The sequence below is a fragment of the Caretta caretta genome, chromosome 27 (genome assembly GCF_965140235.1).
Source record: "Caretta caretta isolate rCarCar2 chromosome 27, rCarCar1.hap1, whole genome shotgun sequence".
In the NCBI taxonomy this organism is placed as follows: domain Eukaryota; kingdom Metazoa; phylum Chordata; order Testudines; family Cheloniidae; genus Caretta; species Caretta caretta.
In genome coordinates, this window is record NC_134232.1 from 2,347,344 (window position 1) to 2,360,814 (window position 13,471).

General features: G+C 53.6%; 1 protein-coding gene across 1 annotated transcript in view; it reads left to right on the plus strand.

Annotated features, from left to right (window-relative positions):
* Positions 1-11,959, plus strand: part of C1QL1 (complement C1q like 1) — a 91,225-nt gene extending 79,266 nt beyond the window's left edge. The window contains exon 2 of the mRNA XM_048829776.2: positions 10,885-11,959. Coding sequence (XP_048685733.1) covers positions 10,885-11,064 — 180 coding nt within the window. The 3' untranslated portion in view covers positions 11,065-11,959. The remainder of the gene's footprint in view (positions 1-10,884) is intronic.
* The last annotated feature ends 1,512 nt before the right edge of the window (positions 11,960-13,471 follow it).

Genomic DNA, 13,471 nt, shown 5'->3' on the forward strand with positions numbered 1-13,471 from the left:
GTTGCCATACAAACTGTAAGAGGCTAATTAGTTAAGATGACCTATTATCAGCAGGAGAAAAAACTTTTGTAGTGATAATCAAGATGGCCCATTTAGACAGTTGACAAGAAGGTGTGAGGATACTTAACTTAGGGAAATAGATTCAATATGTGTAATGACCCAGCCACCCCCAGTCTCTATTCAAACCCAAGTTAATGGGATCTAGTTTGCATGTTAATTCAAGCTCAGCAGTTTCTTGCTGGAGTTTGTTTTTGAAGCTTTTCTGTTGCAGAATTGCCACCCTTAAGTCTTTTACAACAGTGAGCTTTTGTTCAGCGAAACAATGCACAGCAATATTCTCCCTGGAGCTCTCTGGTTAACAGGGTGTTACCGTCTTAGAGAGTGAGCATCTTTATGTTGCCCATTACATGTTGTTTCTGGTGGTTTTATTAAATTGATTGATATCCCTGATTACACATCTTTTAGCAAACCAGGCATGTCTATCAAATGTTAATATTTTAAAAATGTGGACAGGTGTGCTGGGTTCTTTGAAAGCATGAATGCAATCAAATCTCTAACTATCTATCTGTTCTCTTTTCAGAGCAGCAACCGTGTTAGTCTGTATTCGCAAAAGAAAAGGAGGACTTGTGGCACCTTAGAGACTAACAAATTTATTTATTATTTATTATTTATTTATGCCACTGAATGCATCCGATGAAGTGAGCTGTAGCTCACGAAAGCTTATGCTCAAATAAATTTGTTAGTCTCTAAGGTGCCACAAGTCCTCCTTTTCTATCTGTTCTCTGTCTGTTTGCTGGGAACATAATTGGTGCATTCATTTTTCCACAACACCCACCTCCCGTATTATTTGAATCATTGTGGTTGAGCTATTTTATTTTTTCCAAGGGAGGCTCTCAGTAGCTGAGCAGCTACTCGCATATGAGAGATTAATTCTTCATTTCCTCTTGTTTCAGAGTAGCAGCCGTGTTAGTCTGTATCCGCAAAAAGAAAAGGAGGACTTGTGGCACCTTAGAGACTAACAAATTTATCTGAGCATAAGCTTTCGTGAGCTACAGCTCACTTTATCGGATGCATTCAGTGGAAAATACAGTGGGGAGATTTATATTCATAGAGAACATGAAACAATGGGTGTTACCATACACACTGTAACGAGAGTGATCAGGTAAGGTGAGCTATTACCAGCAGGAGAGAAATAATCAAGCTGGGCCATTTCCAGCAGTTGACAAGAACATCTGGAAGGACTGCTAAAGGATCCTGCCCCCAGCCTAAGAGGGGGATCACAGAACCTGGAAACCAAATGAGTATGGGGGACAACTAATGAAATAACAGGGACAGGAGTTTGGTCAAAGGGTCAAACAAAGGGAACCATCCCTGGCAGAACCCTGGACAGCGCCCACTGCTCCTCAATACAGGAGACTGATAGAAGGCAGATATATTAACCCCAAGTTAAGTAGGTCCCTTTTCCCTGGGTAAGGTAACAGGGAAGGTTCCAGAACAATCAGGAACTTTCTAGAATCAATTAAGACAGGCAGGCTAATCAGGGCACCTGGGTTTAAAAAGTAGCTCACTTCAGTTTGTGGTGTGCGTGCGAGGAGCTGGGAGCAAGAGGCACAAGAAGCTGAGAGTGAGAAGGCATACTACTGGGACACTGAGAAGCACAAGTATTATCAGACATCAGGAGGAAGGTCCTGTGGTGAGAATAAAGAAGGTGTTGGGAGGAGGCCATGGGGAAGTCGCCCAGGGAGTTGTAGCTGTCACACAGCTGTTCCAGGAGCCACTGTAGACAGCTGCAATCCACAGGGCCCTGGGCTGGAACCCAGAGTAGAGGGCGGGCCTGGGTTCCCCCATCCCTCCATCCCCCCAACTCCCTACTTGATACCGGAGGAGATGAACTGGACTGTGGGTTCCACCAAGGGGGAAGGTCTCTGGCCTGTTCCCCGATCCACTAGTTGGATCAGCATAGACTTCGGGGATTTTTCTTCTTCCTTTTCCCCATGCTAGCCAGTGATGAGGCTAACAGAGTGAACGGCAGATTTGAGCCACGAAAGTGGCCCAACTGAGGGCTGCCATGAACCTCTGAGGCGAGCAAATCCTCCAATAAATGCAGGACCCACCAAGGCAGAGGAGGAACATTGTCACAGTATCTACACTCATTCTTGGTCTTCTTTTATTCCATATGAATTCTAAGAACATTCTCTGTATTCCTGCTAGGATTTTATCTGGGATGGTTACAAAAGATTTTAAATCAAGAAAGATAGAACAAAATGTTCATTTTGATCATGGTCTCTGCAAGTTTTATTCCTGTGGTGGATTCATTGTTCCTTATCCTCAGTGCAAAATGCTGCATGGCCAGTGCAAAAAGCAAAGGAGACAATAGACAACCCTGCCTTGTCCCACTGTGTGATTCCACCTCGCACAGCTGCTTTTGGCCTGGTGTAAGGAGCAGTTATCCAGGTATAGAACTGGGGCCAATGTCTGTATAGGACAGGACTTGAAACAGAAAGTTCCACATTTGGTTTCAAAAGCTTCCCGTGCATCAAGCAATATCAAAAGAAATGGATGGGTTTTTGAGCTGGCATTATGGATGAATTCAAGTACTGTCTGATTTTTGTCTGTCCTTAATGAATCTGGTCTGATCTGATTTTATATAAACAGAGAACATGCACTGCAATTGGCTAGCTAGTATTTTTGCTAAAATCTTTATGCTAAGATTCAGAAGTGATATGGGCCTATCAGAGCTAAATAAGGTAAATTGCACTATACAGGAAGTCAGACTAGATGATCAACAAATGGTCCCTCTGGCCTGTAATCTATGACTCCAGGGTCATTCCCAAAGTTAGGGAGAACAACAACAGTAGTTTCTGTCATAGGCTGTGGAAGTTCCTCCCCAAAAAGAATGGCATTGAAGGTACATTTCAAAGGACTCCCAAATACCTCCTTAAATACTTTGTAATACTCAGCTGGAATGCTGTCAGATCCTGGAGTTTTACCACTTTTCATACTTCTGATTGCCTTTAAGATTTCTTCTTCTGCTATTTCTTTATCTAAAGTTTCTTTATCAATTTTGTTTATCTTTGGCAAGCCTGATACTTCCAGATATAGAATTGTAGAATCGTAGGACTTGAAGGGACCTGGAGAGGTCATCTAGTTCAGTCCCCTGCACTCATAGCAGGACAAAGTATTATCTAGACCATCCCTGGCAGGTGTTTGTCTAACCTGCTCTTAAAAATCTCCAGTGACAGAGATTCCACAACCTCCCTGGGCATAGATGACTCATGCTGCCCGATACCAGGCGTGGAGGAGAGGGGACGGGGTGGGCCACTGCCCCAGCCAGTCTCTCTCAGGAAGCCCCCATGCTGCAGAGCAGCAACCCTGAGTGGTCCCTCCCCTTCCACTCCCCACCGGGGGGCAGGCACAATGGGAGAAGTTCAGAGCCCCTCTTCCTCCCCGACCCCGGCAGGCCAAGCAGAAATCTGGGGGGCACTTGACCCCACATGCCCCCCCTACACATCACCTATGTGACCCCGAGGCAATTTATTCCAGTGCTTAACAACCCTGACAGTCAGGAAGCTTTTCCTAATGTCCAACCTAAACTTCCCTTGCTGCAATTTAAGCCCATTGCTTCTTGTCCTGTCCTCAGAGGTTAAGAACAATTTTTCTCCCTCCTCCTTGTAACAACCTTTTATGTTCTTGAAAACTGTTATCATGTCCCCTCTCAGTCTTATCTTCTCCAGACTAAACAAACCCAATTTTTTCCAGTCTTCCCTCATAGGCCATGTATTCTAGACCTTTAATCATTTTTGTTGCTCTTCTTTGGACTTTCTCCAATTTGTCCACATCTTTCCTGAAATGTGGCACCTAGAACTGGACACAATACTCCAGTTAAGGCCTAATCAGCGCAGAGTAGAGTGGAAGAATTACTTCTCGTGTCTTGCTTACAACACTCCTGCCAATACATCCCAGAATGATGTTTGCTTTTTTTGGAACAGCATTACACTGTTGACTCATATTTAGCTTGTGATCCACTATGACCCCCAGATCCCTTTCCGCAGTACTCCTTCCTAGGCAGTCATTTCCCATTTTGTGCAACTGATTGTTCCTTCCTAAGTAGAGTACTTTGCATTTGCCCTTATTGAATTTCATCCTATTTACTTCAGACCATTTCTCCAGTTTGTCCAGCTCATTTTTAATTTTAATCCTGTCGTCCAAAGCACTTGCAACCCCTCCCAGATTGGTATAGTCCACAAACTTTATAAGTGTACTCTCTATGCCATTATCTAAATCATTGATGAAGATATTGAACAGAACTGAACTCAGAATTGATCCCTGCAGGACCCCACTCATTATGTCCTTCCAGCTTAACTGTGAGCCATGGATAACTACTCTCTGGGAACAGTTTTCCAACCAGTTATGCACAAACCTTACAGTAGCTCCCTTTCAAAAGTGTTACTAAAGTCAAGATATACCATATCTACTGCTTCCCCCCATCCACAAGGTTTATTACCTTGTCAAAGAAAGCTATTAGGTTCGTTTGACACAATTTGTTCTTGACAAATCCATGCTGACTGTTATTTATCACCTTATTATCTTCTAGGTGTTTACAAATGGATTGCTTCATTATTTGCTCCAGTATCTTTCCAGGTACAGAAGTCAAGCTGACTAGTCTGTAATTCCCTGGGTTGTCCTTATTTCTCTTTTTATAGATTGGCACTAGATTTGCCCTTTCCAGTCCTCTGGAATCTCTCCTGTCTTCCATGACTTTTCAAAAATAAACACTAATGGCTCAGACATCTCCTTGAGTATTCTTCTAGAATGGATTTCATCAGGCCCTGGTGACTTAACAACAGCTAACTTATCTAAGTCATTTTTAACCTGTTCTTTCCCTATTTTAGCATCTGATCCTACCTCATTTTCACTGGCATTCGCTATGTTAGATGTCTGATCACTTCTAACCCTAAATGGCCGCCTCAAGGATTGAGCTCACAACCCTGGGTTTAGCAGACCAATGCTCAAGCCACTGAGCTATCCCTGCATTGCCCCTACGCTGTCATAGTTGTATTTATTTACTAGCATTTCGAGTTCTTCCTGCTTATTCCCCATACTTCTCGCATTAGTATACAGACATTTCTTTGAGTGGGGTGGGGGGAGGTATTTTTTCATGCGTTGTGTGTATAAAAGACCTTCTACACTTTCCACAGTATGCATCTGTCACGGAGTCCCTGGGCGATGCTCTGGAACTGCTCCCCATGAAGTCAGTCAGGACTCTGGGGCAGTCGCCTTTCTGTGAGCAGCCTGTCTTCAGGACACACAGCTCACACAGCTTCCACCTTCCTGGGTCTGACCTCAGAGCATTCAGCATCCTCTGCCCCTCCGTGCGCTTCCCACAGCGAGTCCGCTCAGGCGGGGCTCCTGGGGAAGCCAGAGGGTCCTGCCCCACAACTCCGCAGTCAGACGGGACTCTCAGCCAGCCAGTAAAACAGAACGTTTATTAGACGACAGGAACATGGTCTAAAACAGAGCTTGCAGGTGCAGAGAACAGGACCCCTCACCTGGGTCCATTTTGGGGGGCAGTGAGCCAGACAACCACGGCTGCACTTCACTCCATGTCCCAGCCAGCCCCAAACTGAAAACCCCCTCCAGCCCCTCCTCCTCTGGGCTTTGTTCCTTTCCCGGGCCAGGTGGTCACCTGATTCCTTTGTTCTCCAACCCTTTAGCTCTCACCTTGCAGGGGGGGAAGGGCCCAGGCCATCAGTTGCCAGGAAACAGGGTGTCGGCCATTCTCTGTGTCCAGACTCCTGCACACACCTGCCCTCTAGGGCTCTGCAATGATCATACACCCTTACCCCACCCCCTAGATACTTAAGAACTGCCTAGGGGAAACTGAGGCACCCCCACACTATTCAGAGGAAACATTAAGAACAGTCCCACTTCGTCACATCTCTCCCCCCTTCGAGATCGAACTGAGCGGGGTCACTTTAGCCGGTGACCTGGGGAAGTTCGAAGCCACCAACGTTCCCATGGATGCCCCAGCATCTCTCCCATTCCTTGGTAGGAGTTACACCAGGCCCTTCCATTTTCACACCCTCCCTTAGGTCAGGGGTGGTCGATAGCACTCGCAGGCCGCATGTGGGAAGGTTTATGCAGCCCATGCCCTTTGGCCACCCCAAGAATGTCTCCCCATTGACCATCACCTTCTGCTCCCACTGGAGGTCCGAGGGGCCTGGCCCCAGGAAACTCCACACAGACATATAGGTTGGGGTCAGGAGTGGGAGCCTGTCCACATCCCCACCCATCTGGCTGACAGAGTCTATGGCCTTGGGACCCAGCAAGGGAGCTAGACACCGGGGCTTTTCCGCAGGGTCCCCCTGGTTCAAATCGCCAGCCTGCTCAAAGGCAGTGAGGTGGGCATCCACACCCCCCCCTCCTTAACCAGGGGCAGCAATTTAGTCTCGAGGTTCCCTGCGGAACTGGCCCCCCGGGATCTATCCCCACTCACCCCTGGGAGGTCCCCTAGGCCTCTCCGCCCCACCACCGCCAGTTCATGCTGCTGCTGCTTCTGCAGCTCTTTCTCGGGCTCTCGCTGTCTCCCAGGGTCCTCTTGCTCTCTCAGACTCAGCTCCAATCCCGTCCGTCTCGATCCCCCGATGGGGAACCCGATTGTGAAGACCCTCGTCTGGTCGGGGACAGGAGTCTTGGCGATGCCTGGCTCCCGCTCCAGCTGCTCCCAGATCCTGCTATAGCCCCAGTTGGGGTCAGGAATCTGTTCCTTAGAGCGGTCATCCTCCTCCAGCTGCACGATTAACTCTGCTTTGGTGAACTTTCCAATGCTCAACCCTCTCTTTTTGCACAGGGTTACAATGTCCTTCTTAAGGAGACGGTGACAGGCCATCACTCCGCTCCTCCCAAGTTGTTGTGGACTCACAGGCCCGTGTGTTCTCAGCTCCCCACGGTTTCCAGGGAGAACCCCTAGTGTGCCAGCCCTTCTCGAGGTCACCACCTCTTTGCCAGGGTCGAGCTGCAGACTCCTCCGCCCCTAAGACTGCTCACTGCAGTCCCCAGGGGGACCCCATTACTGCACAGTCCTTCTCGCTGGTCACACACTCCCAGGGGTTAACCGCCCCCCGAAACCGCTCCTTTCTGAGCCTTCAGCAGGCCTGGTCCTCGGCAATCCCCCTTCGTGTTACTGCTCCCCAGTCACTTACTGCAGGAAGCGCCATCCACGGGGTGCAGTACATCCCACCTCTGCCACCAGTTGTCACGGAGTCCCTGGGCGATGCTCTGGAACTGCTCCCCATGAAGCCAGTCAGGACTCTGGGGCAGTCGCCTTTCTGTGAGCAGCCTGTCTTCAGGACACACAGCTCACACAGCTTCCACCTTCCTGGGTCTGACCTTGGAGCATTCAGCATCCTCTGCCCCTCCGTGCGCTTTCCCCCAGCGAGTCCGCTCAGGTGGGGCTCCTGGGGAAGCCAGAGGGTCCTGCACCCCAACTTCGCAGTCAGACGTGACTCTCAGCCAGCCAGTAAAACAGAAGGTTTATTAGACGACAGGAACATGGTCTAAAACAGAGCTTGCAGGTGCAGAGAACGGGACCCCTCACCTGGGTCCATTCTGGGGGGCAGTGAGCCAGACAACCACGTCTGCACTTCACTCCATGTCCCAGCCAGCCCCAAACTGAAAACCCCCTCCAGCCCCTCCTCCTCTGGGCTTTGTTCCTTTCCCGGGCCAGGTGGTCACCTGATTCCTTTGTTCTCCAACCCTTTAGCTCTCACCTTGCGGGGGGGGGGGGGGGTGGGGGGGGGGGGGAAGGGCCCAGGCCATCAGTTGCCAGGAAACAGGGTGTTGGCCATTCTCTGTGTCCAGACTCCTGCACACACCTGCCCTCTAGGGCTCTGCAATGATCATACACCCTTACCCCACCCCCTAGATACTTAAGAACTGCCTAGGGGAAACTGAGGCACCCCCACACTATTCAGAGGAAACATTAAGAACAGTCCCACTTCGTCACAGCATCCGATGAAGTGAGCTGTAGCTCAGGAAAGCTTATGCTCAAATAAATTGGTTAGTCTCTAAGGTGCCACAAGTACTCCTTTTCTTTCAGAGTATCTGTTCCTTCTCACTCTGTTTTCTAGATCATCCAGTTTAAGCTGCACCCCTCTCTTCTGCTCCATGAGTGCCATGTGGCTCTCTCTCACTTGCTTCTCTTAGGCCATTCTCTACAGGCTCAGTGACGCACTCTTCCAAGTCCATAACTTCCTTCGTTACTGCCCAAAGCGTGGTTGTCAGATCCTCTCTCATGGCCGGTAAACTCCGACATCACTCCCCACTGTCTGCTAGCCTTTGGTAGCCATTTGGGCTTCTGCAGCCCTGGCATTTCTGCCTGATTTGCTTGCCATATGTTCACTTGGCATCTGAGAGATCTCTCTCCTCTCCTCACTGCGAGCTGAAAACACTCATTTGAGTGAAGGATCGTTTTAAATTTTCCAATTTTTTGGAGACTCTGCAATTCTGTGCTCGGGTTTTGGGGGAGGTTCAGAGCGGTTGATCACGGGTGGTGGGTATTGAAGACTAAGCCTCCCCTGACACAGGCCGTGGACCCGCCCAATCTCTGCCCCGAGGCCCTGCCCTCCTTCCCTGTCTACCCTTAAACTGGTGGGGGGTGCTCAGCTTCAGCCAGCAGCCTGGAGTTAGGGCCTGTTGGCGGCATGGGGTGGCACTCAGGCCAGGCTGGCCTGGGGGTGGTGGTATCAGGCCAGAGGCCCAGGGTGGCCCAGGGGCCAGGCCGGCGCTTGGGAGGGCCAGCCAGCATGGCTGGGGTGGGCAGGCTGGGGCTCCTCCAGCCACGGAGGGGGAGTCTCCAGGCGCCTCTGGTTACGGGAGGGGGCCTTGGGGCTCCAGCATACGGGGGGCAGGGCCTCAGGTGGAAGGGGCAAGGCCATTGGGCTAGCCTCCCCAAAGGCGGGGTTCACCTGCCACCCATGAGGTCGATGGAAGCAGATTACTTTGCTATCCCCTCAGAGCTCAGACTTCAGGCTGCCATGTTAGTTGGGCCCCTGCTGGTCTCCAGTGCTGCTGGGTTTTTTAATTCCTGAAAATTATCCTCACTTTTATTTTGGTGCACTCCTAGAAATGCCCCCCGAAGTGTTAAGCTGTAAGGAGCTATGAGAACTAGGGCCCGAGGCTATTTGGGCCAAGCTGTAGCACAAAGGTTTTTATTTATCAATGAGCCATGGCAGCTGCCCGTGTTTCTCACATGGTATTAACCTCGTGTTCAAGGGATACAGTCTCAGCCTTCCTGGTGGGCTCTTCGCCTGGGAATAGATGGTAGTTCTACGTGGAACTTTTCTGAGACCAAAACTGTTGTGCCCCAGACTGGGACTTGGAAATCTAGGTTCAATTTTCTGCTCTGCTACAGACACGCCCTGGGACCTGGGGCAGCTCCTGAGGGGCCAGACTTTCAAACAGCTGGTAGCCAACAGGGAAATGTGGCTCAGTCTCCATCCATCACAGGGGCTGATGGTCCATCCTGGGCCTGGCTTGCCGGCATTAGCCTGCAGGCTGTGTGGAGCAGGGACTGTCTCTAGGCGAGTCTATGTGCCAGGCCCTGCTCTTGGCTGAGCCCCCTAGGAGTTCCTGGAACAATCACCCGAGCAGCCTAGCTGCAAGCTCTCCGGCCAGGCCTGTCTCACCGAAAGCCTTCCCGCCGCCTGACTGACACTCGCAGCATCGACGCCCCAGAGCACCCCAGCCAGCCCCGCTCGAAACAGAAACACAATCAACAAGTGAAAAGGGACGTTAATCACATCCACCGCACGAGCCCCCAGCCCCTCCTACAAGTAGAGCTTAGCACAGAGAGGGGCTGCCCGAGATGCCACTAGGTGCTTTGCTATGCTATTGATTTTATGGACAAGGTACCTAGATTCTATGGTGATGGGCGGCCGTATAAAACCGTCAGATAGAAGAGTTCCCCTTAACTTCCCTCCCCCTCGGGAAGCTGGGCTCTGGACAGGGGAGGGGATGCCCTTGTACCCCTCCTGCGCTGGCAGCCTTGCTCCCTGGACTCAGAACAGGCTCTCTGCCGGGTGCTAGGCATGTCCCTGCACTCTCAGCAGAGACCTCATGATGCCGCTCCTGTCTGTGCCAGGGTCATGCTGCACTCAGAGCCATGGCACCTCCAGAAACGTCTGCCTTCACCGTGCCTCCCTCCCAATTTATAACCTGCCCCTTCCCTTGCTGCCTAGCCTTGCCCAGCACTGATCCTTTACCTGCTCTTCTAAGGAGTCCTTTCCTTTCTTCTTTACCTCTTCCCTTTCCCCATCCTGCCTTTTCTCTCCTCGCCTTTGCTCGCTCTGCTCCAGCTGCTTCTTTCTTTCTTTCTTTCTTTCTTTCTTTCTTTCTTGCCCTCCCCTTGCCAGTTTCATAGATTCCAAGGCCAGATCATCCAGGCTGACCTTCTGTAGGACCCAGGCCATAACCCCTAGAGCAGATCTCTTAGAAAAACATCCAGTCTTGAGTTGCACATTGTCAGTAGTGGAGAAACCATGCCCACCCCCAGGAAGCAGTTCCCATGGTCGTCAGTTCTTCAGCTCCACTCCTTCCTGAGCCCTGCGCTGGCCGCAGGTTTCCAGCCACCACGCTCCTGTTAGCCTCCCCATGATGTGGACCCCGTCACAGCCTTGCAGGAGAAGAGTGAGGGGAGCTGGCCCAGGCAGTGCAGGACTAGGGGACACTGCGCTGGGCAGGAAGGGGCCCAGCCTCTGGCTCATGGTCAGGGAGGCAGCAAGGCATGGGGTCTGGGCCCCGACCAGCCCTGGCGATTGGTGCAGTGAGCCGGGATGGGGGCTGGCCGTGGGGCGACAGATGACCGCGCTCTCTCTCCTCCCGCAGGTGCGGGCCAGTGCGATTGCGCAGGACGCGGACCAGAACTACGACTATGCCAGCAACAGTGTCATCCTGCACCTGGACCCCGGCGACGAGGTCTTCATCAAACTGGACGGCGGCAAGGCGCACGGGGGGAACAACAACAAATACAGCACATTCTCGGGCTTCATCATCTACTCGGACTGAGCTGCCGCCCGCTCGCCCTCGCCAAGCAGACTGGGAAGGCTCCCCGGGGCGGGGCCCATCCCTAGAGCCTGGCCCGGGGGTCTGGCCCCGGCCTCCCTGCCACACGGAGCGCCGGGGAGGGCATCCGGCTGCCGACAGTGAGACCCTGACATCTGCCCCTTTCCCTTCACTTCTTTCCTCCCCCAACAGCTACGCAGCCCCCCTGAGCCCCATCTCACCTGACGGCCACGCGACCCCTCGTGATACCCGTCTCACTCCCTGACTGCCACACGGCCCCTCATGAGCCCCGTCTCGCCCCCGACAGCCACGTGGCCCCCCGTGAGCCCCGTCTCACCCCCCAACGGCCACGCAGCCCAATGACCATGTGGCCCCCCACAAGCCCCATCTCACCCCCCTGATTGCCACGCAGCTTCTCATTAGCCCCAGCCCGCCCCCCAATAGCTACGCAGTGCCCACAAGCTCCGATCTACCCCTGACTACCACGCAGCCCCTGGCGAGCCTCGTTCCACCCCCCCGATGGCCACATGGCACCCCATGAGCTCCGTCCCATCCCCCGACGGCCACATGGCCCAAGAGCCCTATCCCACCCCCTGACAGCCATGCGGCCTCCAATATATGGGGGCCTCTCCTGGGGAGCGGTGGGGGGCAGCTGGACCTGCAGGCCCCTCCCCCGAAGAACGGGGTGGGGGAGACAACGCCACCATGCGTGCACCCAGCCTCCCTTCCGCACAAGCCCTCACAGGTGGAGCGAGGAACCCGGCCATGGGTCAGTCCCCTCCCTGACGCCCATCCCGATGCCAGAGCTGGGGGCTGGGGCTGAAGGTCAGGCAAGGGCAGGGATTGATTTTCTTACCAATATCAGAGCAAATCTGTGGTAAATAAGAGCTGTGACCTCTCCCGAGTCTGGTTTCTTCTTCCATGCGCTGCTCTCCACGGGCTTGGCTTGGCTGTCCTGCCCCAGGGACAGGGCGGGGAGTGGGCAGGCGGGAGTGGGGGGTTGCCAGACACGGCCTTTCTGAAACTCCATCACAGCCCGGAGCCAGGGTCAGATCAGCAACTGTCTGTCCATCCATCCATCTGTCCAGCTACTCAGCCAGGCCTCTGGCCCTCCATCCCTCTATCCTTCTATCCAGCCATCCAGTCCTCTGTCTATCCATCCCTCCATCCAGCCAGCCTTCCGCCCATCCCTCCATCCATCCATCCTTCTGTCCGTCCATCCCTCTCTCCATCCATCAGTACAGCCAGCCACCGCTCTGTCCATCTGTCTGTCCATCCATCCATCCATCAACCCTCCCTCCCGCCATCCCTCTATCCTTCTGTCCAGCCAGCCAGTCCTCTGTCCACCCGTCCCTCCATCCCTCCATCCATCCTTCTGTCCAGTCAGCCACCCCTCTACCCATCTGTCCCTCCATCCATCCATCCATCCCTCTGTCCCTCCATCCATTCATCCCCCTATCCAGCCAGCCAGCCCTCTGTCCATCCGATCCTCCATCCATCCTTCTAGCCATCCATCCATCTATCTCTCTTTCCAGCCAGCCTCCCTTCTGTCTATCCGTCCTCCATCCATCCCTCTGTCTAGCCAGCAAGCCCGCCAAGCCAGCAGCCAGTCTTCTGTCCATCCATCCAACCCTCCCTCCCTCCATCTGTCCAGTATCACTCCATGGGCTTGAATTAAACAAACAAGCAAGCTAATAAATGAACCCCCACCCATCCACTAAGCTGGCATGTTCACTTGGGGGCAGGGGCAGGCACCCAGGGGAGGCTGCTGGACGCGTCACATGCCGGGAAAGGGTCCTGACTGCCCTCTCCCCAGGCACACTGAGCAACAGAAGGGTGCTCTGGCCCCCACCCCGTCAATGTTAGGGTGAGCTGGTGGGGAAAGGCAGCGGAGGGAGGGGGAGGGAGATGGGGAAGAGAGAGCAGCTGGGGGGGAGGGGGATGGAAAGGGAGGGGAGAGGCAGCAGCCGGAGCGGGAAGGGAAGAAGGATCTTCTCAGCGTATGCGCAACGTGCCTCAAGTGGCTCATGCCCAGGAGTCATCACCGTATTTGGGGTGCTGGTTCGATCATTCACTTCCTGGGCCCGGGCCCGTACTGACAGTGTGCCAGGCCCCCCAGGCCGTGCCCCTGTGGCGGGTAGCGCGCCAGGCCCCCCGAGCCGTGCCCCTGTGGCGGGTAGCGCGCCAGGCCCCCCGGGCCGTGCCCCAGTGGCGGGGAGAGCGCCAGGCCCCCCGGGCCGTGCCCCTGTGGCGGGTAGCGCGCCAGGCCCCCCGGGCCGTGCCCCAGTGGCGGGGAGAGCGCCAGGCCCCCCGGGCCGTGCCCCAGTGGCAGGGAGAGCGCCAGGCCCCCCGAGCCATGCCCCTGTGGCGGGGAGCACGCCAGGCCCCCCGGGCCGTGCCCCAGTGGCGG